Source organism: Dermacentor andersoni, chromosome 4, assembly GCF_023375885.2.
Source record: "Dermacentor andersoni chromosome 4, qqDerAnde1_hic_scaffold, whole genome shotgun sequence".
Taxonomy (NCBI): Eukaryota; Metazoa; Arthropoda; class Arachnida; order Ixodida; family Ixodidae; genus Dermacentor; species Dermacentor andersoni.
Window position 1 is genome coordinate 125,452,811 of NC_092817.1, and position 26,080 is coordinate 125,478,890.

General features: G+C 42.3%; 2 protein-coding genes across 5 annotated transcripts; one reads left to right on the plus strand and one right to left on the minus strand.

The window, feature by feature from the left end:
* The first annotated feature begins 1,708 nt into the window (after window positions 1-1,708).
* LOC126537598 (ER membrane protein complex subunit 2-like) lies at window positions 1,709-14,162 on the plus strand. Of its 4 annotated transcripts, none has more exons than XM_050184731.3 (8): window positions 1,709-2,028; window positions 2,934-3,047; window positions 3,147-3,211; window positions 3,289-3,359; window positions 6,228-6,513; window positions 7,769-7,879; window positions 9,468-9,572; window positions 13,995-14,162. In XM_050184731.3, the coding sequence occupies exons 1-8, from the start codon at window positions 1,920-1,922 to the stop codon at window positions 14,061-14,063; spliced, it is 930 nt and encodes a 309-aa protein (XP_050040688.1). In that variant the 5' UTR covers window positions 1,709-1,919; the 3' UTR covers window positions 14,064-14,162. The 4 variants fall into 4 exon arrangements, with proteins under 4 accessions (XP_050040688.1, XP_050040691.1, XP_050040687.1 ...); XM_050184734.3 differs by having other exon boundaries at window positions 1,905-2,006; XM_050184730.3 differs by lacking the exon at window positions 1,709-2,028 and adding an exon at window positions 2,291-2,393.
* Window positions 14,163-15,454: 1,292 nt separating this feature from the next.
* LOC126537608 (tRNA (guanine(10)-N(2))-methyltransferase homolog) lies at window positions 15,455-25,987 on the minus strand. The gene is made up of 14 exons (XM_050184758.2): window positions 25,862-25,987; window positions 25,723-25,788; window positions 25,574-25,644; window positions 25,244-25,325; window positions 25,080-25,175; window positions 22,868-23,002; window positions 22,581-22,737; window positions 19,688-19,768; window positions 17,759-17,923; window positions 17,602-17,671; window positions 17,302-17,433; window positions 16,545-16,665; window positions 16,307-16,407; window positions 15,455-15,573 (listed from the first exon to the last, which is right to left on the minus strand). Exons 1-13 carry the CDS (start codon window positions 25,925-25,927, stop codon window positions 16,312-16,314), a joined length of 1,338 nt encoding a protein of 445 aa, XP_050040715.1. The 5' UTR covers window positions 25,928-25,987; the 3' UTR covers window positions 15,455-15,573; window positions 16,307-16,311.
* Between the last annotated feature and the right edge of the window lie 93 nt (window positions 25,988-26,080).

Genomic DNA, 26,080 nt, shown 5'->3' on the forward strand with positions numbered 1-26,080 from the left:
AAGGAGCCAAGTATATGAATGCAGAAAGTCTCAACTTTTTGTATTTTGCTGTACATGTAACCTTGAAGATACATCAACACACCAGCTGGACAGTTTAAAAAGTGTTTTGTCATTTTCCTTGAGTCTCTTGCTTGCTTTTGTTTGTGTGATGCACTGATTTGCCTATATGTTTGTTGGTTTAGCCACTCTGAAATGGGAATATGTACTTGTTTTTGGGCTAAGTTAAACCCCTTGTTGACATGCTTTCTGCTGGCAGGAAATGCCCTGAAAAGTTAAGGCTGGTTGGTTAGTATATGTATATATATGCAAGTAGAGGTGGCGGGAAGCGCAAGAGGGGAGCCCGGTTACAGTACACACCTCACACACAATGTGTACCTTTTGGCAGTGGCAATGCAGTATGTCAATACACATTGCTTTAAGGCTAATCGCACTGACGTTGACTGTCGTCAGTTTATATATAAGGGTGTTCAAATAGTGATTTTTGAGACTGAATTCATTACGACTCAAATAGTGCATAAGTGAATTGAATCAAATATCAAATACTTTTGGAATAATTTTCTAATAATGAGCAGCCGTTATCAAAGTTAAGATAAAACAATGTTCACATCCCAGTATTCTTAAAGTTGGCAAGTATATTACGTTGTCAAGCTGTCATTAAAAGCACAGGTAGAACATTGGAAGCAAATGAGTAGCGTCTTCACATGCACAATGGCTCTTCAGAGAGAGTGAATGATCGCCGTACAGTTGTAAAGTATGGCTACCTAAATATGACTTAGCCTGCTCTGCTGCTACGTAAGTTCTCATGTTTTACGTCTATTCTATACTTGTGGGGGTGAAAATTTACCTTGCATTTGCTCCAATTCTATGTTTATTTGGGCACACTTGATGTTTCGAAATATTCAAAAGGTATTCAAAAAATATTTGAATTTATGAATAGAGACTATTCTATTTTAAGACCAAATTAAATAGGATACTATTCAATTCGTTAGTAAAAAAATTTGAATATTTGCACACCTCTAGCTCTATATTGAATAATGTTTCAAACATTCTGGCACTGCCCACCTCACGATGAAGGTTGACGTTAATGTGATTACCACTGAAGTGATAAATTGACACACTGAATTGCCACCGCTGAAGTGCATCATATATGAGGTGCGTATGTGGCCAGACAGTCGAAATTTTATCTTCGAGCTCCTGCTGCTGCTTGTGGCCAGTTTAGCCAATCTACACTTAGTACAGCTAAGCAGAATTTCGTAGATTACTTCTGGGGTGCAGCAGATTAATGTGATGATGTGTAATGCTAATTGCATTAACGGCAACACTTGTCTTCCTCTTCTAGCTCCCACTGCTGCTTGCAGGTCCAAGTTGTTGTCATAGAGGTTCGTTGAAGTGTTACAATACCCAGTGTTACTTACCTAGTGACAAGTTAATTGGTCCGACGATTCGTTTTGAACCTGGTTCCCTCAGCACAGCAGGTGGAAAATGGTCAGCTCAAGACAAATATACATGCAGATAGACATACTGCAAACTGGGTGAAGTTCCCAAAGAATGCTAATCACATAAAAAAAAAAAAATTGTCAGTTTTGCCCGAATGGTGGTTCTGGGCCCCGTTAAAGTAGTCTTTATTTATACCACCTCGGTTGTAACACTACATCGAGGCGACACGGTGCGACGCAGCACGTGACAGCCCCCTAAAGTAGAGGTGGAGGGAAGCACGAGAGAGGAGCCTAGCTGCAGTACACGCCTCATACACGACGAGTACGTTTGCTTTCAGGCCAATCGCGTTAACATCGACTGCCATCCCGAGATGGTTTCTTCCTAAATGTTTTTATGCGTCCATTTGGCTTCGTCGTCAAAAACACTGCGCGTCTCGAGCATAGGTGAGGCCTTTTCCTCCACGCGCGGGCGGCGCATGCGCCATGAAAGCAAGGCAGCACGACGGCGTGGTGTGTGTCAAGACACGGCCGAGTGAAAAACGCAAATGCCCCGACTGGTTGTCGTCAAGGGTGAGTGTCCCCCTTCGCGCTGGTAAGTACGAAGCGACGTTCTGGAGCATAGCGCAGGCATCAGTGGTATGTCAGTGGTCCGAACCGCCAGCGCTCCACTTACGTTATTACCAGGGTCCACCGGTATTGAACGGTGAATGACAAGAAATGAACAGAATCGAGCGAAAGGTGTCATGTGGAAATAAAGAATGAAGCAATGATCAGCCAAAATCAACATACACTATTAGATGGCGCCTCATGCCGGTCTTGCCATAGGGGACCCTTTTCTCCCCCTCCTTTCAGGTCACTTTACTTATCCATGTTTCTATTTTCTTTCTCACTCTCTCTTATTTTATTCATTAAAAATGGCTGCCGGCACCCTCGACTTGCATCGCCTGAGCTGGGACGGTCTGTATTGGCGCTACCACTCTCTCAGTTTTGTTCACTAGCGTTTTCCACCGCATTTTAACTTAAAGGAGGCTGGCTAGAAAATACATTGGTCATTTAATGCTAAATAGCTATTAAGTTACGACAAAATGATGGCTGCGCTCTGCCGCAAAGCCCGACGCATGTGCCGGAAAAACGCGCTCGCGTGTTTCCTTTTCCTGGTACCGCTGTTGCCTGGCGAATATAGTTACATAACATGGAAAATGTCGCTTGAAACGTCGCCTAAAAATTTTCACTGCGTCAGGGCTGTAGCGCAACTGGCTTTTCCGGACGGTCGTGAATTTAATAGAAGCTGCCGTAGGTTTCGGCTTGCTTGATTTGCATTTTGTGACCTAAAGCTACGCAGATCGAATCGCGTTAGCGCAAACTGTCTGATGTTAAAGCGCACGTTAACGTCTTTCGCACTTTTCGCAGATGAGGTGGATAGTAAGTACAAAACGACGCACGCAAACGTTGCTTGCAATGCATACGTTTCTGACTGTAGGGCGTGATCCTTTACAGATGCACGGGAAACACTGCGGCAGTGGAGAGAAGAGAACGACAGGAGGTCGGAAGAGACGGTCGAGTTGTGGCACAGCGTGATCGCCAAGAATATTAAAAAGCTGGGTGACGAAAGTAAGTCGGAGCTGCGAATGATCGAGTGGTTGTTGTAAGCACGCATATGGCCACTAATTGATGCTGCTTGCCTCACTGTCGGTCGTGTGTCCGTTCCAGAATGGGTTGTCTACGAACAAGTGTGCATAGCGGCGTTAGATTGCCACGAAATGGCCCTCGCAAAGGTGGGAAACGCATTCTCGACGGCCCAGGCCTTGTATGTTGCGCTCGGGATTGATAATAAACCGTGAATTTTTTGCAGGAGTGTTTGAACAAATTGGACGAAGAGTTTCCTGGGAGTTTACGAGTGAAGAAGCTGGAAGCACTTGAAAAGTAAGTGCCTCCGAGAATTTTAATGTCCTTGTGTTTTTCTGATTCTTGAGAAAGAAACCAAACAGCCTTGAGGTTGTAACCATAAAGCATACGTCTTGTTCCAAGCATCTGGGAGACATGCGGCTGTAGTATGCCTTTAGGCCATTAGAAGAACCGATCGGTTCGTTCCGACACATTTAATAGAAATCGGCATTCCCACAAGTATGGCAGGTGGTCTATCATTGGTTTATGTTTGCAGCTCAACTCCAGGAAACCAAGAGCAAACAGTGCTGTTGCCTTGCTGTTCGCATATGAATGAGGCAGATGCTTTCCCAGTACTGAACCGTAAACTAAACTACAGGAGGAATGAGTAAACTATCTGTAACCATTATACCTATGAAAAGTAATATTTATCTACCAGCCGTCAGTAGCTGAAGTTACAAACGAAACCGATACAGGTAGCTTTGACTAGTATCAGGCCGGTGACAAATTTCCTCTTTCATGTTTCTTCCTCCACATTGCAAATTTCTGCAGAACTGATTAACCATTATTAATTAATGCAGCACCCATATGTTGTAAGAAGGGCTGCCTATCTGGGTGCTGCAACTAGAAGTAGATCGAAGCCGAAGAAAGGGGGCACACATATATGTTGTAATGGCAATTTCATTATTACTCCATTGTGTTGTTTATTTGCGGAACAAACTTAATTAGTACCATGCATCTACTGGCCTTGCAGTGGCTGTTATGTTAATGATGCTTCAATCATTGTGAGCAATCACTACAAGCTCCTATGAGACCACACTTTTGCAGGAATGTGTGTAACTGTAGAAAATTTTGTGAAATTGGGCCTGATTTCCAGAAAATGCATTCTGCATAATTCCTGCATACCACTGATCCATCATTCTTTGCAGAACATTTTGTAAAGGGCAATTTCTTTTGAGGCAAAGAAATTAAAAACAAAGAAAAAATAGAAAGGTGTGTTCTTGTATATAAGTTTAATACCCGTGTCACACGGGTGTTTGGAAGGCCTTCCAACCGATAGTCAGTTGACTCAAAGGTCAAGTTCGAGCTGCTACACGGGCAGTTTCGAAGGCCGCCGAGTCAATAGTCTATCGAGTCAACGCAGCACCCTACAACGCTATCGAAATCTCGATGGCCTTTGAGCAACGGAAGCGGAAACAGCACGAACATACCCTCTCGTTCACAGTGTGCTCGTACTCACGGTTAAAAACAACAAATCAGACCAAATGCTCTAAAAATACTATATATGAGTGTTATTGATTATTCAATAAAGTGTTTTTGCCACTTGACATGTGCTAACACACATCGAAACGGCAGCCGCATCGAGCGGCGCAAACGTTGCCGCAGTTTCGCTACTCAACAACTTAAAAACTAAACATATATGTATGGCAATGTATAAACAAATTTTTTTTAATGTATAAACAAACACGGAAGAAATTATAGTGCTTTTAAATGGTTTTAATGTTGTTTAACTTTTCGTGACATGAAAACGAAAATAAAGATCCGCAGCGCCACAAAATTTTGCGAGAAACGCCTGAACCACTCAACAGCCTTTCAAAAGTGCCGTGTAGCAGTGCGACAACTCCTTTGAGTCGATAGAGTTGTGGCGTTTCAAAGGCCGTTGACTGGAAGGCCTTCCAAATGTGCCCGTGTGACACAGGTATTAGATTTAGTTATGTATTTACAGTCATTCAAACAGCAGTATATAGGTGGTTAAGGCATTTTACATGGGAGAAACAACATAAGGGCAAGAAATAAATAAAAATAAACGATAACAAAGTATGCAAAAGATAGGAAACAGTTGCACAACAAAATTTAATATATATATATACAAAGATACTACAATGACATAACTAAATATGAGCAGAAATATGAGAAGACACATGAGATTGCCTATCAGCATAATGGGCAACCCAGGTGCCAGCATCTCATCAGCATAAAGTGCCTTTGTGCAGTCCACTGGACCTTAAATAAACAATCTTTGTATCAACATTGTTGACTGGCCATAATAAAAGCCACAATATATATATGCTAGCAGTGAAAGACTGCAAGAGTTTCATTGGTTTAAATAACTTTCTTTACAGCTCAGATTTTGCCTGCATAATGCCAATGACTGGCAGTAGAAACAAGTAATTCAGATTGTGTAGTTCTGCATATTTTATGTCTTGTGTCTGTGAATCAGAACAACCAATGAAACCGTCAGTTTGTAGTGTAAAGCTCGTGATCAGCCCAGTCAAGTGCCCTAACCGTGTTATACTTCCCAAATCTCCTGCATTTTCCACGACGTTCACAAATTTAAGCTTGTTCTACAGTTTTACTAATGTTGCGTCACGCTTTGCAAGAAAGTCTGTTCACAAAAAAGGCTTAAAGGCGTCGGAATAATGGTGCAGCACAGTGACGCAACAAAATGCATGCAAGGAATAGATATTGGGTGGTACCTGCGCTGCCTTCTTGTGCACCGTCTGATGCCAGTGTACCAGAGGGTTACATGTTTCGAGCAAGTTTATTCAGACAAGTTGCTGAAGCAGGCGAGATCGGCAGCAGCATTGTTGCCTAAAAATTAATCACTGTTATAGCACATATAAACAGTATGTTGCTTGTCAGTCTCAGGTAAGTTTTCTTCTGCTTGTTTATGTCTAAAGGTAAATCATCATTAATGTAGTGCTTATGTATCCCTAAAAGAAGTGTGCTCTCGGTGGTAAAAAAAAAGAAAGTGTTTGCTATTACTGCCTCCCTTTGCTGTGTCTGCAGGATTCTGACGAATTTGAAAGTTCACAGGTTGGTAGGAATGTAACTGTCATGTAGCTCTAGCTCATACCTTTTGGGCAAAGCGGCTGCAACCCTCTTGGTTGTTTTGGCTTGACGCAGGTACGACGAGGCATTTGAACAGTATGATGCACTGCTGGCTCAGGATGAGGCAAACTCTGCAGTGCACAAGCGACGCGTGGCAGTGCTGCTGTCACAGCAGATGGTTGGGGAAGCGGTGCGTGAGCTGAGCGACTACTTGCGCCGCTTCATGGGTGACCAGGAGGCCTGGCTGCAGCTGTGTGGGCTGTATCTACGAGAGCAGGACCTTGCCCGTGCTGCCTTCTGCCTCGAGGAGCTTATCCTTTGCAATCCGCACAACCACCTCTACTACCAGCGCTATGCAGAGGTACACCTGCTTTGCTTGCAGCTAGGGATTGTGAAGTTTCATACAAATCTTGACTACCCAGCGTGGTGACTTGGTGGCTATGGTATTGTGCTGCTAAGCACGGGATCGAATCCCGGCTACAGCGACTGCATTTTGATGGTGGTGAAATGCAAAAACTGCCATGGGGGTACTGTGCATTGGGTGCATGTTAAAGAACCCCAGGTGGTCAAAATTAACCCGGAGTCCTCCACTGTGGTGTGCCTCATAATCAGATTGTGGTTTTGGCACGTAAAATTCCTTAATTTCATTTTTTTAAATGCTAATCTTGATTGTTTGAGTTTGTTGGTATGGCATTATTAGAGAACAGGTTGTTTGGCGGGGAAGACGGAAAGATGTGCAAAATTGAGCGTGCTGTCTTGAGTATCCTTTCGTCTTTTTTGTGTTCTTGCTCTAAGCAAAAATTTTTTCATACTAACTTACCAAAGGGAACTCCGGGATACAATCATGACGGGAATGTTGCAGATAGGAAGCAAATTGGCATTTTGTTGACTTAAGCATCGTACAATAAGATAGATTCAGTTATCTGGCATTGTGAGCCAAGATTGCATTCCCTTCCATTCACCCCTTGCCTTTTCGTAGCTTGGAAGGGCTTTTACATTGTTTCCCCAAAGTTGCACCGTACTGCATGATTGTTTCAGTCATATAGATTGTTTGACATTACAATCTCGCGATAGTGGGATGGTGGCACTATCAGTGTTGACCACTGTTATTATGCAGAGGAGCAGTTTACATGCAAAAATTCATGGCTTTGTGATTCTGTGGTGATTTACATATTGTGAAGTATTCGCAGTGATAAATTTTTCTGAGGAAGCGTAATATTCAATTTGCTAGCTGCAAATTATTTGTGGTTGTTTTGCCGGAAACCACACGAACCAGATTTTGTTACTGTACTTTTCCAACACCATTATTTTTAGTTTTTGCCACCAGCCTGCACATGCCATTGTGGGTTGTTTTTGATGGTATAGGTCACATGATGCAATTATTGTTGCTGTGCATACGCTGTCGCACATCATTTTTGTCAGGATGGACCACTCGGCACAAGGGACAGAAAGAATAAAGAAGACATCGCTACAAAACATGCATTCTAACCTGATGAGAAATAACCTCTCATTGATTGGCCGCTAATGTTTCAGACACATTGGAAGTTATTGAAACTGCTGCACGATGTTGGGGCTGAAGTCTGAGCTTCAAATTGGTCTGTTTCCTTTCCCCACAGATTCAGTACACAATAGGAAACATGGAAACAATGGAGCTGGCAAGGTCGTACTTTGCACAAGCAGTCAAGCTGAATCCAAACAACATTCGAGCACTCTACGGACTATTCTTGGTAACATGTCATTTTTATGTTTGCTTTAATTACGTGAATATTAATTGGCTAATAGCTGAAAGCAGACATGGTACGTTCTTGGAAGCACGAGTGGATACAGTTGCAGCTACTGCATTAAACACTGCAAAAAAGACATGCTTAATTCCAAAAATGCGAAACTAAGCAAGTCGAAGCTAGTGAGTCAGTCAGAAGCCCAAGCTCTGTTAGAATAAACTGTTAAAGTTAGAATAAAATTGAACAGCAAAACCATTGCTTTCGTCTTATGATAAATTTTTATCTTGTAGGGAAAAACTTCTCACATAAACATCCTTATAATTGACAGAGGGCTAGTGTTTATCAGATATTTTGCCAAATGTAAACTATAACGTTTGGCTCCAAGTTGCATATTTACAAGTTCTGATAAAATATTTGCATATTATTCGTGTGCACAAGTAAGACCGTCTTTAAAAGGGCGCTGAAATAGTTTTTGAACACAGTAAGAAAACATTGCCGATCCGTCATAGAGGCTGCCGTGAACATGTGATCCAAATATTACTCCACTGCATGCAGCAGGGAATTTACCATCTCGTGTAAAACATGGCGAAAAATCGCTTGCTTTCACTACTGCAATGTCATCATGCAGCACCATTATGAGCAGCTGGGGCCACCAATGCTATTGGCTAATTTCCTGATTCTGAGAACGTTCTCAGCAATATATAATTGCTAATTTTGAGCTAAACGAATGAAACTATATAAGTCTGTGATCTCAAAAAGACAGAAAAATCATGTCATCTTTGCACTGCTGGTCTATGCACGATAATATGCATAGCTGCGTCTTCTGCGTGTGGCCTTCGAGATAGCAGCGGTGTGCTGCATAGTGTAGTCTACCGCGGCCGCCAAGGGGTGTCATGACGAGTCCTTTCAGCGCCATGACGCTCAACTTTTGGGCAGAGCTTTGCCTGCTTGGCTTCTCCGCTGTGTAGCTTCAATGTGCTAGTCGAGACTAAGAGAGAGAGAGAAAACTAGATATCTGTGTGATAACTTGACCTATAGTTGAAGGATTACAAAAATTTTTGCAGAGTGAGATTCGTGAGATGGCATCCTTCAGTAGCGACGCCATTCTGTGATTAGTTAAGAAAGTGTTTCAGGGCCCCTTTAACTTTTTGACTGGAATTCCTGTTCACAATATCATTCTTTGTTGCTTGCACTGTAGTACTGGGGAGGTATTCTGTAAGAGTCCACTTCAACTGCTGCTGAAGTGCTGATTGGCTGTGGCGCCTTGCGGCCGCGGATGCGGATCCCAGCCCAGCCAATCAGAACTTCAACAGCAGACAAAATAGACAAGCCCACTAGGTGTACTCTTGCAGGAAAGCTCCCCTGCTCCAGAATAACGCACTTAAAATAAGTGGCAGCAATGTTAGAGAGGTAATAGGGATTTGAAACAAGAACTAAGGTCTTTCTGTGAATGGGTATGTTGTAACATTAATTAAGTTTGAATGTAGCTTTGCTTCGCATATATTAGTGAGGTTTTGAGTGACTTGGAGTGATTTTGGGTGTAAAGTTAGTGACATCACAGTGAGCTAACTGGCAATGTACTTGTGCTTCACAGGCTGCCAGTCACATTGGCTCTCACCCCAAGAGTTCTGTACAGAAGAAAAAGGACAACCAGCGATACGCAGCTTGGGCATCTCAACAAATCACAAAAAAGTACCAAGTAAGTGCAACAAAAAGCCGTGAAGCTTTTTTGTAGCTTCTCTTCTCATCTTGTTTGCACAGTGCCTTGTGTGTCTGGCGTGCATGTTAAATGCAATATGTGGTTGTACTGGTTGCAACAAATTGCCGTAACAAACTGTGTGAAGTTGTACTTGTAGGTTGCGTAGCAACATCAACCTTGGTGCTTGTTACTCAGTTAAAGGCCAGTGACAACAAAATATAATTTTGGCAAGATGGTTGTAAATGAGCAGTACATCATATCGAAGCAATTCTGGCAAAGCTGGAGGGTGGATAACTGTATTAATTTATCAGCAGCCTTTAAATATTGACATGTTAATAAAGGGAGAATCAGACATCCACCAGTTCGTAACAATTGCTATAAAGGAAACCCATACCGGTTCCTCGAAAGAAAAGCCGCACAGGTGAAGAAAAATTCGTCCTGGTCCGGGACTAGAACCCGGGACCACCGCCTTTCCGGGGCAGCCGCTCTACCATCTGAGCTAACCAGGCGGCTAGCAGATGGCAGGGCGAAGTTGAATTTGTCAACAACTCGAGGCAAAGGCAAGAGTTTGACATAATAGTTCTGCGGAAGCCCGCAAGGTGGACTTGCGGGCTTCCGCAGAACTGTTACGTCAATATTGACATGTGTACTTGTTTATATTTCATCAGGCGACTGCGTTTCACCATCTAACAAATGTTATCGCTCAGTGCAGGACGTGCCTGCATGTACCGGGAAGTTTCTCTAATGTTATCGCTGCTTCTATCTGCTGTCTATTGTCACCGAACCTTGGGTAATCTGATTGCAAGTATGCGCAACGCGAGTTGTGTAGTACATTCTGGATGGCACGTGGGCACCAGCGATTACTCTGGAACTTTTGATGACTCATGTATAAAAACCGACACGCTTGCCCCACAGATCACATTTGGACGACCGTGTTTGCGCTTTCGCTGTGCATTGAATGTAACTTGCTTTTGTGGGTACAAGTTCGCCCAATAAAAGGTTAGTTTCGTCGTTCACAGTTCTGCTGCTTTCTTCACTGTCACTATCACAATATCACTTAGGCAGGTGACCCAGGCTCAGAGTAGTTAGCGGATGTGACACTATTCCCAGAACATAGCCTCAGAGATCCCTAGCATGCGGAGGTCATGGCCAGGTGCCGTGCTGGTTCTGAATGTTCGAAGTGTTGAATCATTTCTGGCGAATAGTAATGGTGGTGTTTTCTCGTGTTTTCGTAACAAGAACGGGAATTTTTCTAGCTTTTTGTGATGCATCTACTCGTATTTCAAACAAAATTTTGCATGGAAGCTGCTCTATATTTATGCTATCTAAACTTTGCTTTATGTGCTGTCCAAAATTTTGTTGCAGTTTCATATTCCTACTGAAATTTGCAGTATTCAGTCCTACAATTCCTAGTGTTTTCCACATGATTATATAGAATCGACATAAGTGTATGCAATCCATATAGCTTCTGTAGGAATTATTATACTTAAAGCATACAAAAAGATATGTAAATATAATACTCCATACGGAATGTTTCAGCCTTCAAGAGAGAAAGTAGTTTCTGTGTCTTTCCTGCATGCTTTTAAAACGTAGCAATTTTGTTATTTACTTTGTAGTATTACATATTAACAAAGGTTCTGCACTGCAATAATGGAGGCATTTTGTGTGTTATTTGAACTGCCTTACCACTTCACCTGCATTGCTCTTGTGCAAGAGCAGTGTTTGATAAGGTTTCCTCTACGGAGATGCTCGCTTGCACCAGCTAACGCAAGAACCAGAAGAAAAAAAAATGGTTTTTGTAAGTGGTTTCCATTAAAAGTAGAGCTTGCCTCGTAACGGCTGCCTAAGAACACAGTTGAATGATGACCCGATAGAGTAAAATTCATTTTTTACCAGCTTTATGGAGTGGATGAATCACAGTTGTGTTATGTAATTTACTTTCAAAGACCAAAACTTTAACACAACATAGAGGTTTCAACTCATAGATAAGCTGCTTCCAGATACAATTAAACCCAGATATAACGAAGTAGGTAAAACCTGCAATTTGCTTTGCTATATCGAAATTTCGTTGTATTGAAATTTGACCTTCTATGCAAATAAGTACAATCGCTGATCAATTTTTCTTGCACGGAAAGGGGCCGCAGAGTTTTCTGAATTATCGGGCAGTCGAAGAAAGCAAATTGGAATGAGAAAATTCATTTTGATGACTTTGGGAGTTGGCGACGAATGATAGGGTTTCATGCCATGTCGACGATATCTTCACATCGGTAATACGAATTAAGCATAGCTGGCCATGCTTTCACGTGCACTCCACCCCTGGACTGATAGCGTCGCCCACACTGTGATGACGCTATCAGCACCATTAGCGGAGAGCGAATGCTTCGTCTGCGTCTCGCTCCAACGGGTCACCGAAACTTGAGATTATGCAACCTTGAATACTAAATGCGCGGGAAGACAGCTTACATGATGCCACGCCGTCTTGGCATGCCCACTCTTTACACATGCGGCAGATTACCTGTAATGCAGGGTGTGCGGCTGTGTATATGCTCAGCTGCGCTTTCAGCCATGCGCAGCCACAGCCGAGACAAATGCGCACCAAAAATTGAGACGATTGCCAACTTACACCCCCGACTCTGTCCCCTCGCACACGCTTGATCGCGTTACCGCGAGCTTGCTCCCCTCCCCTTCTTTATCTTTGCTTGCGTGGGGAGGCAGCACTCATGCATAAAGCCAGTATCTTTCTTTCTCACCCTGGCACACTTTCACTCGCACTTAAAGCACTAAGTGCGAAGGGCGCGATGATGCGGCTTCACTTCGGCGGTTATTTTTGTCTCGCTGTGCGCGATTTTGAGAGGTGCATTTGCAAGTAGTCCCTTGTAATTCAATCATTTCACCATCTGTGTCCGCGGAAGTTCCCATTTATTGTCTCGGCATTCCTTTGCTGCGGAAGCGAAATTTCGTTATATTGAAACCGCATACAAAACACACTATGTTATGTTGAGGTTCTAGTTACATGGTGTTTATCAACAAGATGTCAAAAGTTGAATACATTGTTATATCGAGAATTTCGTTATATTGAAATTCGTTATATCAAGGTTTAACTGTATAAGGAAAGTGTTCATATTTGTGCGCCATATTTTTCTATGCTGTTTTGTAACTTTGAGAAGCCACTTATAATTGAGAAAATTCAGTTTCCACACAAACATTGTTGTGAGCTATGTGGAGTAGGATGCAGACAATGTGCAAAAGCCTTGATTGCATGAATTAAAATTTGTGATAAATTCTGCTACAGTAATAGACTTTCGGTTAATGTTATCTTGACTGAAGGTTCCTTGCTGGCACCCAGTAATAAAGCACTTTCAGAAACTGATTTCAGAAACTACCTGCATTTCAATTTATGGCGATTATACATGTTTATCAGATGTGCAGTTACCTCCAGCTGCTTGCTTTTCTTGACTTTGTGTGCCTATGCAGACAGCTTACATCGTGCAACTCAGTAATTCTGCAACATTGCTGCTGCTGCAAGTTGACATGAAGAAATGACAATAGACATACCCCAAAATAAGCTATGGGAAACTGACCTCAGCTGTTTTGTTATCTTTATGGTGATGACCAAGCACTGCCAAGTGTTTGTTTGCACATTTTGTGCACCTGACCCTTCAGCAGGCTGCAGAGAATTGGAAATTTTTGCTTGTGCTTATAGGTTTGGAAATGAAGAAAAATGCTGCTTATACATAATTGTAACACGAGTGCTGGCTGTTGCATATGAATGAAGGTAGCCTGTGATATGCGAGCTCAGACGGTGGTTCTTCAAGCAATGGCAGTAAGCCGAGACATGAGTTATGAGTGTATCAATGTCGCTGCAGTGTATGCAGTTTGTCCCCCTGCCATGCAGTGTTCATAGTCCTGTCCATAGTTATGACTCCGATTGCTCTGCTGTGCTCGAGTTAGTCGAATGTCAAAGCTAGGGTTGCACCTGCAATGTGTGCGCATGTTAAAATGTGTTTTGAGAGATGGACATTTAACATACTTTCACATGCAAATGTGTAGCAAGGTGAAAATACTCTGGATTGTTTTCACGATGCAAAATGCTTCTGCTCATAACTTCTGTTCACTAAAAGCATGCACTGACTGGGTATGGTACTGTGGGGGTAAACTCGTGGCTTAGTAAACCCAGTTCTACTCAAAAATACTGAAATACTATTCAAGGTGGCATATTACTTTATTGCAAATGTTTAGTGCATATATGACTAAACTGACAGGTTTAGTCATATATTAGTCATGAATACACAATCTAGGAAAGCTAAACAAGGCTTGTGCTTTGTTAGGCCTTTTCAGTGAACACCTCGTAGTGCGAGTAAGTTTAGGAAGCAGCAGTTTTATCAGTCTCTCTCAGTGTTGGCCTCTGGTTCTCATTTGCAGGAGAGACAGTGTGAAGACTCCCAAGTGAAGCTGCTAGAAGGCATGCTGACTACCCTACAGATAAACTGAGGACTTCCCCTTGGCCCATGCTCCTGCTTGCTTCTTGTAAACCATGTATTTATACGGAGGAAAAAAAAATTATGTTTGCATCAACTCCTACCAAGCCTTTTTGTTGCTTCTTGTGCTGTTGCACATGTGTGGTGGTTCGTAACTTTTTTATGATTGTGTAAATATCAAAGGATACGGACAGCATATTCATGTGCATTTCTTTGTAAAAGGTCAGAATGTACAGTGCAATCATTGTGAAAGCACTAGCATTTTTACAGTTTAGTATTACAGTTTAGTATGTAAAGATGTAATCCTTATGCCCCTCTTCCTGAAATAATTTTTGCTATTGAAAAATGCAAGAAAAACAAACTACACATTATTAAACTCCATCTTTCGTCTTAAGTGAAGGCGGCAGTTCCCTTGTCATCGTGTCATTACTTGTGCACAGAATCTTAACCTCGCTAAGCCAAGTTTAGTACCTGTTCTGTCATCTCTCGAGTGTTGTGTCATATTGACATGCCAACATGTATCAAGCAACTGTCTTGCTGAAGTTGGGTGCAACATGTCCAAACTGTCCCCTTCCAGTGATGGAAGCAGATGCCTACCGCTTATGGTATGGACTTGTCCAGGCTTGCAAACAGAACACTCCCATCTCCTACTGCAAGCTGGCCTCCCATATAGTGCCACGACCGGCTATAATCACTATACCACAAAACACTGCTTGAATTCAAACACAACACGGGCCTTACAGCACACAACACATACCAAATATTATGCCTCAAAGCAAGTCTCCATATGGGGGGGGGGAAGAGGTCGATCTTGCGAATGCCTGGCCGCCAATGGAACAGGGACAAAGGCACCTCGATAAAGGGACGAATGGTTTGATTTGAAAGTTCCCGAAATGCTTCTAGGCCAGACTGCCTAGGAGCCATACGAACGTGCCCTTGGTGCCATTGTGCTGTGATCACTGGCACACGAGAAATGTGGACATGATAATGCAATGCTAGCCTCCCTCATCTTTAAAATTTAGCTGGGCACGCTACTTGTCAATGCTGTCAGTTTTGCAAATGTTACAAATGCTCAGGAAGACAGTATTGCTGTTTTGTTATCAACTTGATAACTGCAGTGTTTTGATACGACTGCCCTTACCAGAAATGATTCTGAAATATCTACTTGAAAAAAAGTCAGTCTTGCAGATTGAATAGTCCCTCCAAGTCGGTAAGAAAAGTTCCATTCACTGTAGCGTTACCTTTGGTATGACCTTGTTATTTGATTCATTCTGTTTGAATTATAAAAACTTATTAGAGGAAATGGCAGGGAAACATTTTTCCTGCATCAATGTTTTATCGCTGTGCCGTTCTGCAGTATGTGTGTGACTGCATTGCTTTTGCACAACACCTGTGAGAGTCAGATTAACTTTCTTTTTTAGGAACAACAATTTATTATCAATTTCAGTGAGCTCCAAAAAAGATGTCATCACAAGGACTTGGAAGCAGCTGTATTCTCCAAACTTGAGAAGACAGAATGGCAGCTAGTGGGGAAAAACAATGTACACAAGGCAATCAATGTACACAAGACAATAGAATGTCTAGCACCACATGCTGAGATGTATAGACTCGCTCTATGCAAACTTTCAATGTTCGTTAATGAAGCAACAGCCATGCCTAGAATCCCTAGTGCATTTCAACAAAAACCACGGCACTAGACATATCCACTGCCAATAAACAAAATTACTATAAATGCAAGAAACAATCGCATATCTTATTTCGAATATTCATTGCAGTTTCTTCGATAATAAACTACAAGGCTGACAGACTGGGCAGGGGGCCCTGAACAAGCTTGGACACCGTAACTTGAGAAACAAGTGTTAAGGCAGGTCACAAACTTTGAGGGCGACATATTTGTCCTCTGTGCTCTTGCACAAGCCCAACACTCGGTGGGGGTTTATCTCGGTTCCATGTATAGCCTAGTTACAGCAGCTTTTTCGTGGAGATGTGCGAGCACAAAAGAGCCCTGTTCTTCATTTCTGCTACGTGGCATATCATCTATCTCCATGAACATATAGTTTTACGCGCAAAGTTCTGCAGCTTCTTGCGATAAATAGCAGGGGGTGAGTGATTTGTAAAGACATGTTACACCTGTGCACCAACGTCGGTGTCACTGTCATCAGATAAAATTTGCTGGCTGCAAAATTCAAGATGGCCTAGCTTGTTCAGTTCTTGGAAAACAAAAACTGTGGAAAGGGAGCCAGAGGCATGACATACCAATGTCAGCTTTTTGTGTTGTCAGCTTTGCCTTTCGTTCCGGCGAAATATCGTTCCCTAAACCTCTCTGCTGTAGACGACATGACTGCACATGATGTTTCCTGTGACATGGAAGAAAAATGCGCTAATTAGAGAAAAAAATGCAGAGAGGAGTCATTGGAGACTGGAAGCTTGTAAAAAATGCAGGGAGTCCTTCGAAAGTGTTTAACACAGGAAGGCACAGTTTCACGATGCTTACGTCTGGTTCACTCATTTTTTCCATGGTGATTAGTAGCCGTGATGAATGCTTAGACAATGACTGCTCACTGTAGGCAATGAGTTTCAGACAGGGGTGCTGTGGGAGGCTATCTTCACTAAAGCTGGGGAAAAAAGAAAGGAATAAGATAAGCTTCCTCCAGCAGTGCTGAACAAAACCAAGCAGAGCAGAGTACAAAACGCTATTTTGTCCTGAGGGAGGAAAATTCTGTGAGTATGGATATTATGAATCTTTACTACAGCTTTATTCATGCCAATTGGTACAAAGTATACTATATGCTGATTTGCCTTTGGGCAGCCTGCATGTTTTACTTGTCAGGCAGTAGAGGAAGCTACACACTATAACAAATTACAACAGAAACGAACTCTCTTTGCTATCTGTCAGTTATTAAAAGATGATTACTGCAGCTTGCCATGGAAAAGATCCCATACTCGTGCCTTAAATATGCCCTTAAATATGCTATTGTAAACCAACCAGGCAGTGTGGTGACCTGCCAATTTTTGCTCACTTGCAAGGTGTCCCGTCTGAATAGACTACTGAATAGCACTGCCTGTATTAAAGGGAATCATATTTTGTTTTACCACCCATTTCTCTCCATATTTTCCTCATTTCCTCTAGAATCGGAGAAAATATATTGTTCTCAATTCATCATTTGAAGCCTTAAGTTTTGGGGGGGATTGTGTAAACTTGTAAATTTCACTATTTGACAGGCCCGTAGCAAAAAGTATTGAACTCTCACTCCTCATTGTAGATGGGCATCCAGAACACAAGCCTTCCATTCAGGCACAAGTGGTGGGCACTGAAGTTGAGGAGGTCGCACAAGACGTCCTTCAGGCAGTAGGCAACCTTGGATGGAACGTGCTGTGCCGCTCTACATCAAAGGCAAGACATGAACCTGAGACAACTGGAAACTACAGCACTGCACAACACTGAAGGCAATTAGCGTAGCATTTCCTGTTTTCAGTTGACGGTTGCCCATTACGCAATGAAATATGAGCCGAAATATAGTGAAGCAATAAGAAGACACGTGCAGACTTACAAGTGGCCAGGAATGTCGTACGTCTTGTGTGTGCCTATCCTTTCTGTGGCCTCACGGATTCCGTAGGGTGCTAAATGAAAAGAAGCAATTCAACATTTTCGTCACAAATGCCGCAAGACACTGTTCACACTAGGAAAAAGAGAGAAGACGCACTCACGATCGGTGATGATTGCATCTAGCCGCATTTCTGCTCTCCACAGTGGTAATGACGCATCTGCTACGACAACGTCCACAAAGCATTGCTCGCATCCGTACTGCTGCAAGTTTGCCTGCACACTCTCGTCATCTGCCCTTTGCTTCTCATTGCAGCGACTCGGCTTTGCTACAATGTGCACAAAAGCAAAAGAAAACTGATGTCGGAAAGTTCGGTCACAAAGCTTGAGTTCAGGGGCACATGCTTCTGCTGGCTGGTGCTTTAATTCAGCTCACTAAAAACACCTTTGCTGTTCCGCACTTCCGCACATAGAACGGGAGATTAAAAACAACATAACCATGCATCCATGTGAAAAAACATCAGAGTAGCACATTCTATAGTTCTCATTGTAAATGGGCTAACTAAGGCAACAATACAGCAGAACATCGTTCATACGTTCTGGAAAAAAAAACATACTAACCGGGAAAACGTACAATCCGAAGTAACTAAAAAATTTGGCAGATTCAAACTATTGTTGACATCTACGTAATGCGACGTGTCGCGCGGATCGTTGTGGCACGAGACGACACGCGTCGAGCTAATGGTGCTCTGGCGGCCCGATACGTGTTTTGTTGTTTGTCTATGGTGTAGTGTTTTAAGAAGGCAACGGGAAACCGAAACAAAATCGAGCTGGTTGGCGACGCCGGTTGCCACCGAAGCGAAACGTGATGCCCACATCACGCCAGCTGCAGCAGGGAACGGTGGTGTGTTTGGATTATTGCCTACTAAGAGAGCATGCAGTACGCTACCAATGGCACCATGCACCACGTGCTGTAAAACAGACAGGTGAACATTGTTATCTCGATAGGCTTGGCGGCAATAACTGAGAATGCGGTGTGCGACGACGCAGGTGGAGATTTGCTCATACTGGAATAAGAAACTGCGCCTGCCATCGTTTTCACATGGGACGGGGGGGGACGAGTACTGCGGTGAAGCTGCCGCGGCAGGCAGCTATGTACTTACTGTTCTCAATCGCACACGCCTCGTGTATTTTCTTGTTTACATGGGATCTAGCGGCTGGAAAACCTATCATATGATTGCAGCTTCGTGATGCACTGAACGTTATTGCCGAAAAATTGTGTTTCCCGGAAACGTATGAACCGATAACGTTACTCTGTTGGGTCATTTTTTGTGTACTCGATTGCGAGCGTTGCCACCAGAAAAACGTACGTAACGGAAACGCATCAACAAGGTTCTACCGTATATAATGAATTCGGCCAACATGAATGGCCCAGCAGATGTCATTTGAGGTAAAATGCCATTCATGGGTCTTAAGTAAAGCCCAAATGAAATAATGCTCAATGCTATACCACTGGCAGTCAATGAATCACCATACATGGCTGTATGCAGCAGCACTAACTGCTTAAATGCTTACGCTAGCACTGCACTGGTGTTACCACATACCGAGCATTTTGTTTTTATTTTGCAGGCTATAGAGATAAAAGCACATCGTCTTTGGGAGATAATGAAATTCTATGTTAACAGCAGACATTAAATGCATAAGTAACTACTAGTAGTAGAGTAAGTGGCTAACTAACAAATTATGCTAATAAATGTTGAAATTACTTTAGGGCCATGTGCCGTAACCGCAGGAGTGATGATGGTTGACACATAAAGTGTGTCCATTTGATACAATTCCAGCATTATGTTTCGACATATCTGCACCAAATATATTGTTGTAGAATATACACAGGTGTGCCAGACAGTCTTGTAACACAATGCACAAGGACGACTTCCAGCGAAGGCATCGCTAAATTTAGTGACCACCAATGCACTTAAAGTTAAGAATAAATTTCAATAATGCAGAAAAACAACAACTTACAAATGAGGCTATTGCCAATTATGCGCACAGGACACATTCTTAATCCTGGCGTGGACATGTAGCCAATTTACCTTTGCCATGGAGAAGCAGGTAGTCCAAATCCGTGCCCAATACGTATGCCCCAAAGAATGCTGCGGGGACTAGGAGACTACCTTTACCAAAAAAACAAAAGATAAAAGCAGCTCGTACTTTTCAAGCACATTTTGCACACCAACATGCAAACATAGTTTAATGATGGCGCAGCCATGTAGAAGCTTCTACTGCTCTGTTAAAGGTTAAAATTGTGAGAAGTATGCACATAATTGAGCTTCTTGTCAAACGAACACATGGAACAGCATGCCTATTTAGTCTGGTGAAGTATATTTTACCAAGACCTGATATATATGAAAAGGTTGGTTATTAGTGGGGAAAATGAAGGGCCATGTTTTCATTATTGTATTTTGCACCCGACCTGAAAGTACCGGAATATTACGTCGTATGACATTACAAATTATAAGGTATTGTCACGTTGTGATGACGGTGAATAACCATACTGTGGCACCCAATGGTGAGTCACCAAAACTAACTCTTTATTGGGCAAACCTGAGTCCACAAAAAAAGTTACACTTGAGCAAGACGATAGCGACGAGCTCAAGCGCCTTGTTGTTGAAATCTCGCCTGTGGGTTGAGTGCACCGGCTATTTATACACGAGTCATCGAAGTTTTCAGCATAATTGCTGATGCTTGCGTGTCTTCCAGACTTCACAACACTATTTGCATCGCGCATGTAATCTGACTACACAATGTTCAGCAACAACATAGACAGCAGATAGAATCGGCGACAATAGTTGAGAACGTTCTGATATATGCAGGTGCGTTTTGCACCAAGTGGTAGTAACATTAACAACTGGTAGCGCATAATAAATGGTCACCGCAAGAAAGACAAACAAGTATGTGTGTCAGTATTTTCGCAGGTTTGAGCCGTTTCTGTTCACAAAACTGACTAGGTTGAATCTTAGGGTTCCTGTACAATGCTGTGTAATCTTTGTTTATTTGATAAATTATCAACTTCCAAAGCATACACTGTTCAAATCCCAGGACGTCGTGAGCATAGAGTTTAAAACAATAATTACTAGAGCGAACTTTGGCACCAGTGTCTATGGGAGCTGCAATGGGGGTGGTTCAGCCGGAATGTCAATTATGGGAAGTACATGGATTAGCCTGAACTTTGTGCTTCTGGCTTCAAATGGCTTCGTGACTTTGTAAACTTGTCATTTTCAACAAGGTACTGTGTAATAAACAATTAAATAAAAATAAAACTTTTCCAACTGCAGGATTTGAACTCGGGGCCTCTAGCACAGAAGCCCGACGTTGAAACCATTACGCCCTGGACGCACGCATCAACGAGCGATATAAAATGCCCTTATAGCGGGCAAGCCAGTGCATCGAGACGCTTGGTGCATTTTGATTTGGCCACCTCGACAAGCTGAACCGTCGCAATTAGTAGTGATTGAGCATGTTTGCAGTGTCTTCTGCATTTCGAAAAGTATGAACCGCTCCTGAAATTTATGACAATAAGATTTATAGAGCGTAATATACAAAGTCACAAGAACGTCTGAATCCACAAGCACGAAGAACAGACAAATCCATGTACTCCCCATCATTCATATGGTGGTACGACTGTAGCGCCAGAGTTCCCTCTAGTAATTATCGTAGGAAATGCTACGGTCATGAGGAGCTAGCCCAAGAACATTGAACCCATCTTTCATTTTGTCATCTTTGCTGGCTTACGGAGGTTCTGCTGGTGGCAAGACTGACGTTACTGGTATTTCAAGATTACCAACGCAGATTACCATATTTTCTTGGTCTATAAGTCACACCTTTGTATAAGTCGCACGCCCCTCAATATGGCAGTTTTTTCGAAAAAAGAAAACGTATATAAGTTGCACCGGTGCATAAGACGCACCTGTTCATTTGGTAAGCGATTTAAAAACTTGTTGAGGATGAGCTCGTGAGAAAGTGTGACGAAAATACATGCTTGCAGTGGCTTCCGCCTCTACACGCATTGCGCAGAAGGCAGTGCTGATGCGTGCAAGTGCCTTCAAACACCAAGCAATGCTTTTCAGAAGTATTTTATTCCGATAGCATGAACAATGCTATTGACAGCTTACACGATTGCGTTTAGTCAAAGCCATTAAATTCATCCTCCTCCAAGTCACTTACAAACAATGTAGTTGCTTCAGGTTGCAATTGTGCTGGCACATGGTTAGCGGCGTCATGGTTGGCAAGGCTGCGATAACTCACGCAAAGTACGCAGCAACAACGGCAATGAGTGCAATGAAGTGTAGTTGCTGTTCATGGCAGAAGGTGATGTTCAGTGGAGCGTCATTTGATGCCTGCTCGATACAAGGGGCATGGCCATAGCATCCAATCCAATTTTGACTGTATATACAAATCGCACCAATCTATAAGGCGCATCGACCAAAAATATCCCAATGAACGTGACTTATACACCAGAAAATACAGTACTTTTCAGTGCCCTTCTAATGTCTTCAATGTTATTATGTACTTTAGTTATTCGGGTAGAGTACACATTTCTTAATGTTCCCAATCACAACACGCATAGACAACAATATACAATACACAACAAGGGAGTTCTCAACCATGGAATACGAGGCAAAAGGAGTCTCTATGACGCCTGTCTAGGCCTTTCAACCAACATCACTGCAGGCTGCCGAGACCAATCTGAAACATTCGGTGCGATGTATATGTATAGGTAGTACAACACTCAAGTAAAAACAGCGTACAATAAATAGCATAGTCTACAAGGAATACGTCCAAGCCATCGAATTGAGGCTGGCAGCAATACTGGCACAATATCAAATGGTATGAGGAAGAGTTCTTGTCATAATGACTCAGCATTCATTCCGATGACTTTTAAATGTCCCGCCAAATTTACCACGTGATCAGTATATAGTGTCATACCAGATCCAACAAATGGGTCGAGGATAAGGTGGCTCTTCTTCACTTTTGCCATATTTGCCATTATCACAGACAAAGTGGGGTCCATCGATGTATTGGCAATAAACTTGCGTGTCCTGAGGGCCAGATGGCTCTTTAGAAACCTCTGGCCATCACAGATCTTTGTAAACATGTGGAAAGAGAAAGCGTTAAAGAGACCGAAACAGCCATCAATGCAGCCAAAGGTGCCTTTAGCAGAAAATTAAATCAACAGGCATTGAAAAGAGAAAAATAATTTTTAACTGACTTACCCAACGTCCAAAAAACACAGCATGTGGCTTCTCCGGTATGTAGTTGGGGACAATGCCATAGTATTCAATCAAGTGGTATGTATGGTCAGGGTTCTCCATTTTAATTGGCCCATTTAGAGGAAGAAAATCAAATTTCTGAAAGAAAAAAAAAATGTATTACGTTACTGACTGAAAAATTAGAAAGAAGGAACCAGACCAGCTATACTCAAGATCAGCAAACATACTTCTACTAGGCTATATCTATGAAATATCATCCAAATTTACCAGTCATAGTGCTTTCAGCACCACCTTGTTTTAATCAGTCTAAGTTGTACATTGAGTTCAGTTCATTCCATGCCACAACAAATATTGTACTTGCGATTCAACATTTTTGGCTTTTATTTCCACATGAAAAATGTCTTTCCCTGTTTTTTTTCCGGGTCAATATATTTCTTCACAATGAACCCTCACCGGCATTTTTCAAGGGATAACTTTTCGTGTCGAGCTCACTATTTCTTTTTTCTTTTTTGTGAATATATGGTTCACCAACTTTGTTGACGATGAAACAAGCTGCATGACTACAGATCCTACAATTTAAAGCTTTAGTTGCATCTAGCACCTAGAAAGAAAAGTCTTAGAGAAACAGCCCAGCAAGCACACAACACCATTTCGCAATACGCAGGAACTAATAATGAATGGATTTCATATATGAACACAAATAGAATGAGAATTTATTTGCAACATTATGCAGGCACAGAGCTTCAGTGAATAACACAGAAAAAAAAAAGAGAAGACAAAAAAGAATAGAAATAAAAAAAAATACTAGAAAGATATGACCCTGCACTACCATCAGTGAAGCTGCCCAGTTCAACCACTGCAGTGGCCACAGTGCGAGGACCCAGGTTGACTCCAGCCAGGACACCCTTAACGCTTCCGTGTATCTACTCCTTTCTACTTTTCGTTTCTGTCTCAGCAGCAGGTGTAATGGATGCAGATTAAAGAAAAAATAAACGCTGCTTCGGCTCCAGGGCTTACGTGTGACCTCGAACTCACGCATCTGAGCACATGTAGGATTGCAGCTGCGTGCTGATCGTCACCTTGTAAGTTTGCTTTCACTGACCCTTTTCGGATAAAATAGAATGCAGGGAAAGAAGTTTGGCATACGCTTTTTGGTTTAAACACAAAACAGTGAACGTTAATTACATAAACGATTATACAAAAAAATATGTCCTAAACAAATATTTGATTGATTTTATTTGTAAAGTTATATGTAAAACTATTTTTTGTGCAATTATTTATGTTACAAGAAAATTGTATCACTATTGTCTCATATTCAAGAGCAAAAACATGCTCACAAAAAGAAGAAAGTTCTGAATGAATCTGAAAGAGCGAGAAACCCGTCAGTCTGTCACACTGTCATGTTACATCCAGCCCTAAAGAAGCAGAAATAATCTCTGCACACTTGCATTCACTGATGAACACTGCAACAAAGCAGAGGCTTGCAGCACTTCACTGGCATCATGTGAGATTCTGATAAAGCAACCGAAGGTCAACAATGTTAGACCAGTATGCAATGACGCAAAGCCCACACTGTAACTGTGCAGCATTTCTTACAGACGCTGTTATACAGTGCAATATGCACTGAAAGCTCCATGCTCTGCTGCTCGTGTTTTATTCTGCCGTGATAGTACAATTACGAGCAAAATATTGGAGGCCAGGGGTGCCGTGAGAATTTTAAATTCTTCTGCTACTGCTGCAATTGCAGCAGAACAAATGCAGCCTGCAATTGAGTGGTACAATGCATACATGTGCGAGTGTTCAACCAATGCAGTGCAGGTTACAGTTCATTGCAGGGCCACGCGAGAAGCAAATTTGTACTTTTTGCAGATGCTGTGGTCTCTAACTGTTAAGGCAAAAAATTTTGATCACAATGTTTCCGTGGTACATTTTAATGGACCATGTTGAAGGTACAACAAAAAGCTGCTGCAGTCAACATTTGGTTCGAGCGTTTTCTGAAGGATCTGGATAAACCAGTCATGGCCTATTTTCTTAAAAAGCATTCATCTTGCATTTCTTGTGCTGCTTAACTAAAGGAGATAATGCTATATCGCCTTAGCACACAACTACATTTTTGCACCTACAGCACCGTGTTTTCCGCTGTCAAGAGCTTCAAGGAACAAGACTAAGGAATAGAAGGTATAAAAAGCATTTTACAACACATTATAACACTTACTTCGATCTTTTCTACTTTGACTTCCCTAGGCACCTTTCTTTTGCCAAAGATTTCGACACTGAACTTGAAAGACTGGTCTTCGCCACTGTAGGCATCCTGAAATGCAAAACGCAAACCATCAGAATGGGATCTATCTCCCTTGATGCGAATCCGAAAGTACCCACCCAAAACTTTGCAGGAAACTTTTTCACCTGGTCACACACATCGTCGATATCTCCAGCATGAGTCCACAGTTCAATAACTGACCTAGGAGAGAAACAGGTGAAGTTTATTCGAGTGAAAGGAAAGGAAGGAACTTTAAGCATGTCATGAAAACAGCAGTAAAATGCGTTGGTTAGTTTTGACGGGGCAGAAACTGTCGCGAGTGACATTAAGAATACTACGAATCCCTGCGTCATAAATACAGACTAACTTGATCCCACCTCTTTTGAAGATAAATAAACAAACAAATAAATAAATAAATAAATAAATAAGTAAATAAATAAAAGACGTACCGTATTAACACGCTTCGCGAAGCAAGTTTCTTTGCGTCCTCTTCCGACGCCAGTTCAACTATAGCGTATGGCTGTAGAAGAGAACAAACGAATACTAATAAACTAGTTGGTCCACAATTACTTCAAAAATTTGGTCCACAAAACTGTACCTCTTTATTCGGCTGCTCTATGAACTTGATAGTGATGCCAAACATCGATGCAATCGCATCGAGTTCCTAGGGAAAAAACAAACAAACAAGGGCAGTGTTGGACGTCAGACACGAAGGAAACATGCCATAATAAACTTACAGGCATCCTGAAAGGCACATGCTCGTGGGCAAACCATATTAAGTATTTCATTCCCTTGCCGATCATTTCGTTACGCAGACCACATGCGCGGCGAGCGCGGCAACCGCGGCACCAACGTAAACAAACTTGTGCAGTGGCTGGACTCGGCTTTGTGCGCATACCAATGGCTCGAACAGGCAGAACTGCGCAGGTTAAATAAGTTGACCAATGCAGTCCAAC

Excerpts from the sequence above, each read along its gene's own strand:
- LOC126537608 (XM_050184758.2), bottom strand. The coding sequence starts at position 25,927 with ATGATCGGCAAGGGAATGAAATACTTAATATGGTTTGCCCACGAGCAT. Across the intron at positions 17,672-17,758 it reads AGATGCAATCATCACCGATC|CACCCTACGGAATCCGTGAG; the intron begins GTGAGTGCGTCT and ends CTTTTCATTTAG. Across the intron at positions 16,408-16,544 it reads AAAAAATGAGTGAACCAGAC|GAAACATCATGTGCAGTCAT; the intron begins GTAAGCATCGTG and ends TCCATGTCACAG.
- LOC126537598 (XM_050184731.3), top strand. The coding sequence starts at position 1,920 with ATGAAAGCAAGGCAGCACGACGGCGTGGTGTGTGTCAAGACACGGCCG. Across the intron at positions 2,029-2,933 it reads GAGTGTCCCCCTTCGCGCTG|ATGCACGGGAAACACTGCGG; the intron begins GTAAGTACGAAG and ends GATCCTTTACAG. Across the intron at positions 3,212-3,288 it reads ACGAAATGGCCCTCGCAAAG|GAGTGTTTGAACAAATTGGA; the intron begins GTGGGAAACGCA and ends AATTTTTTGCAG.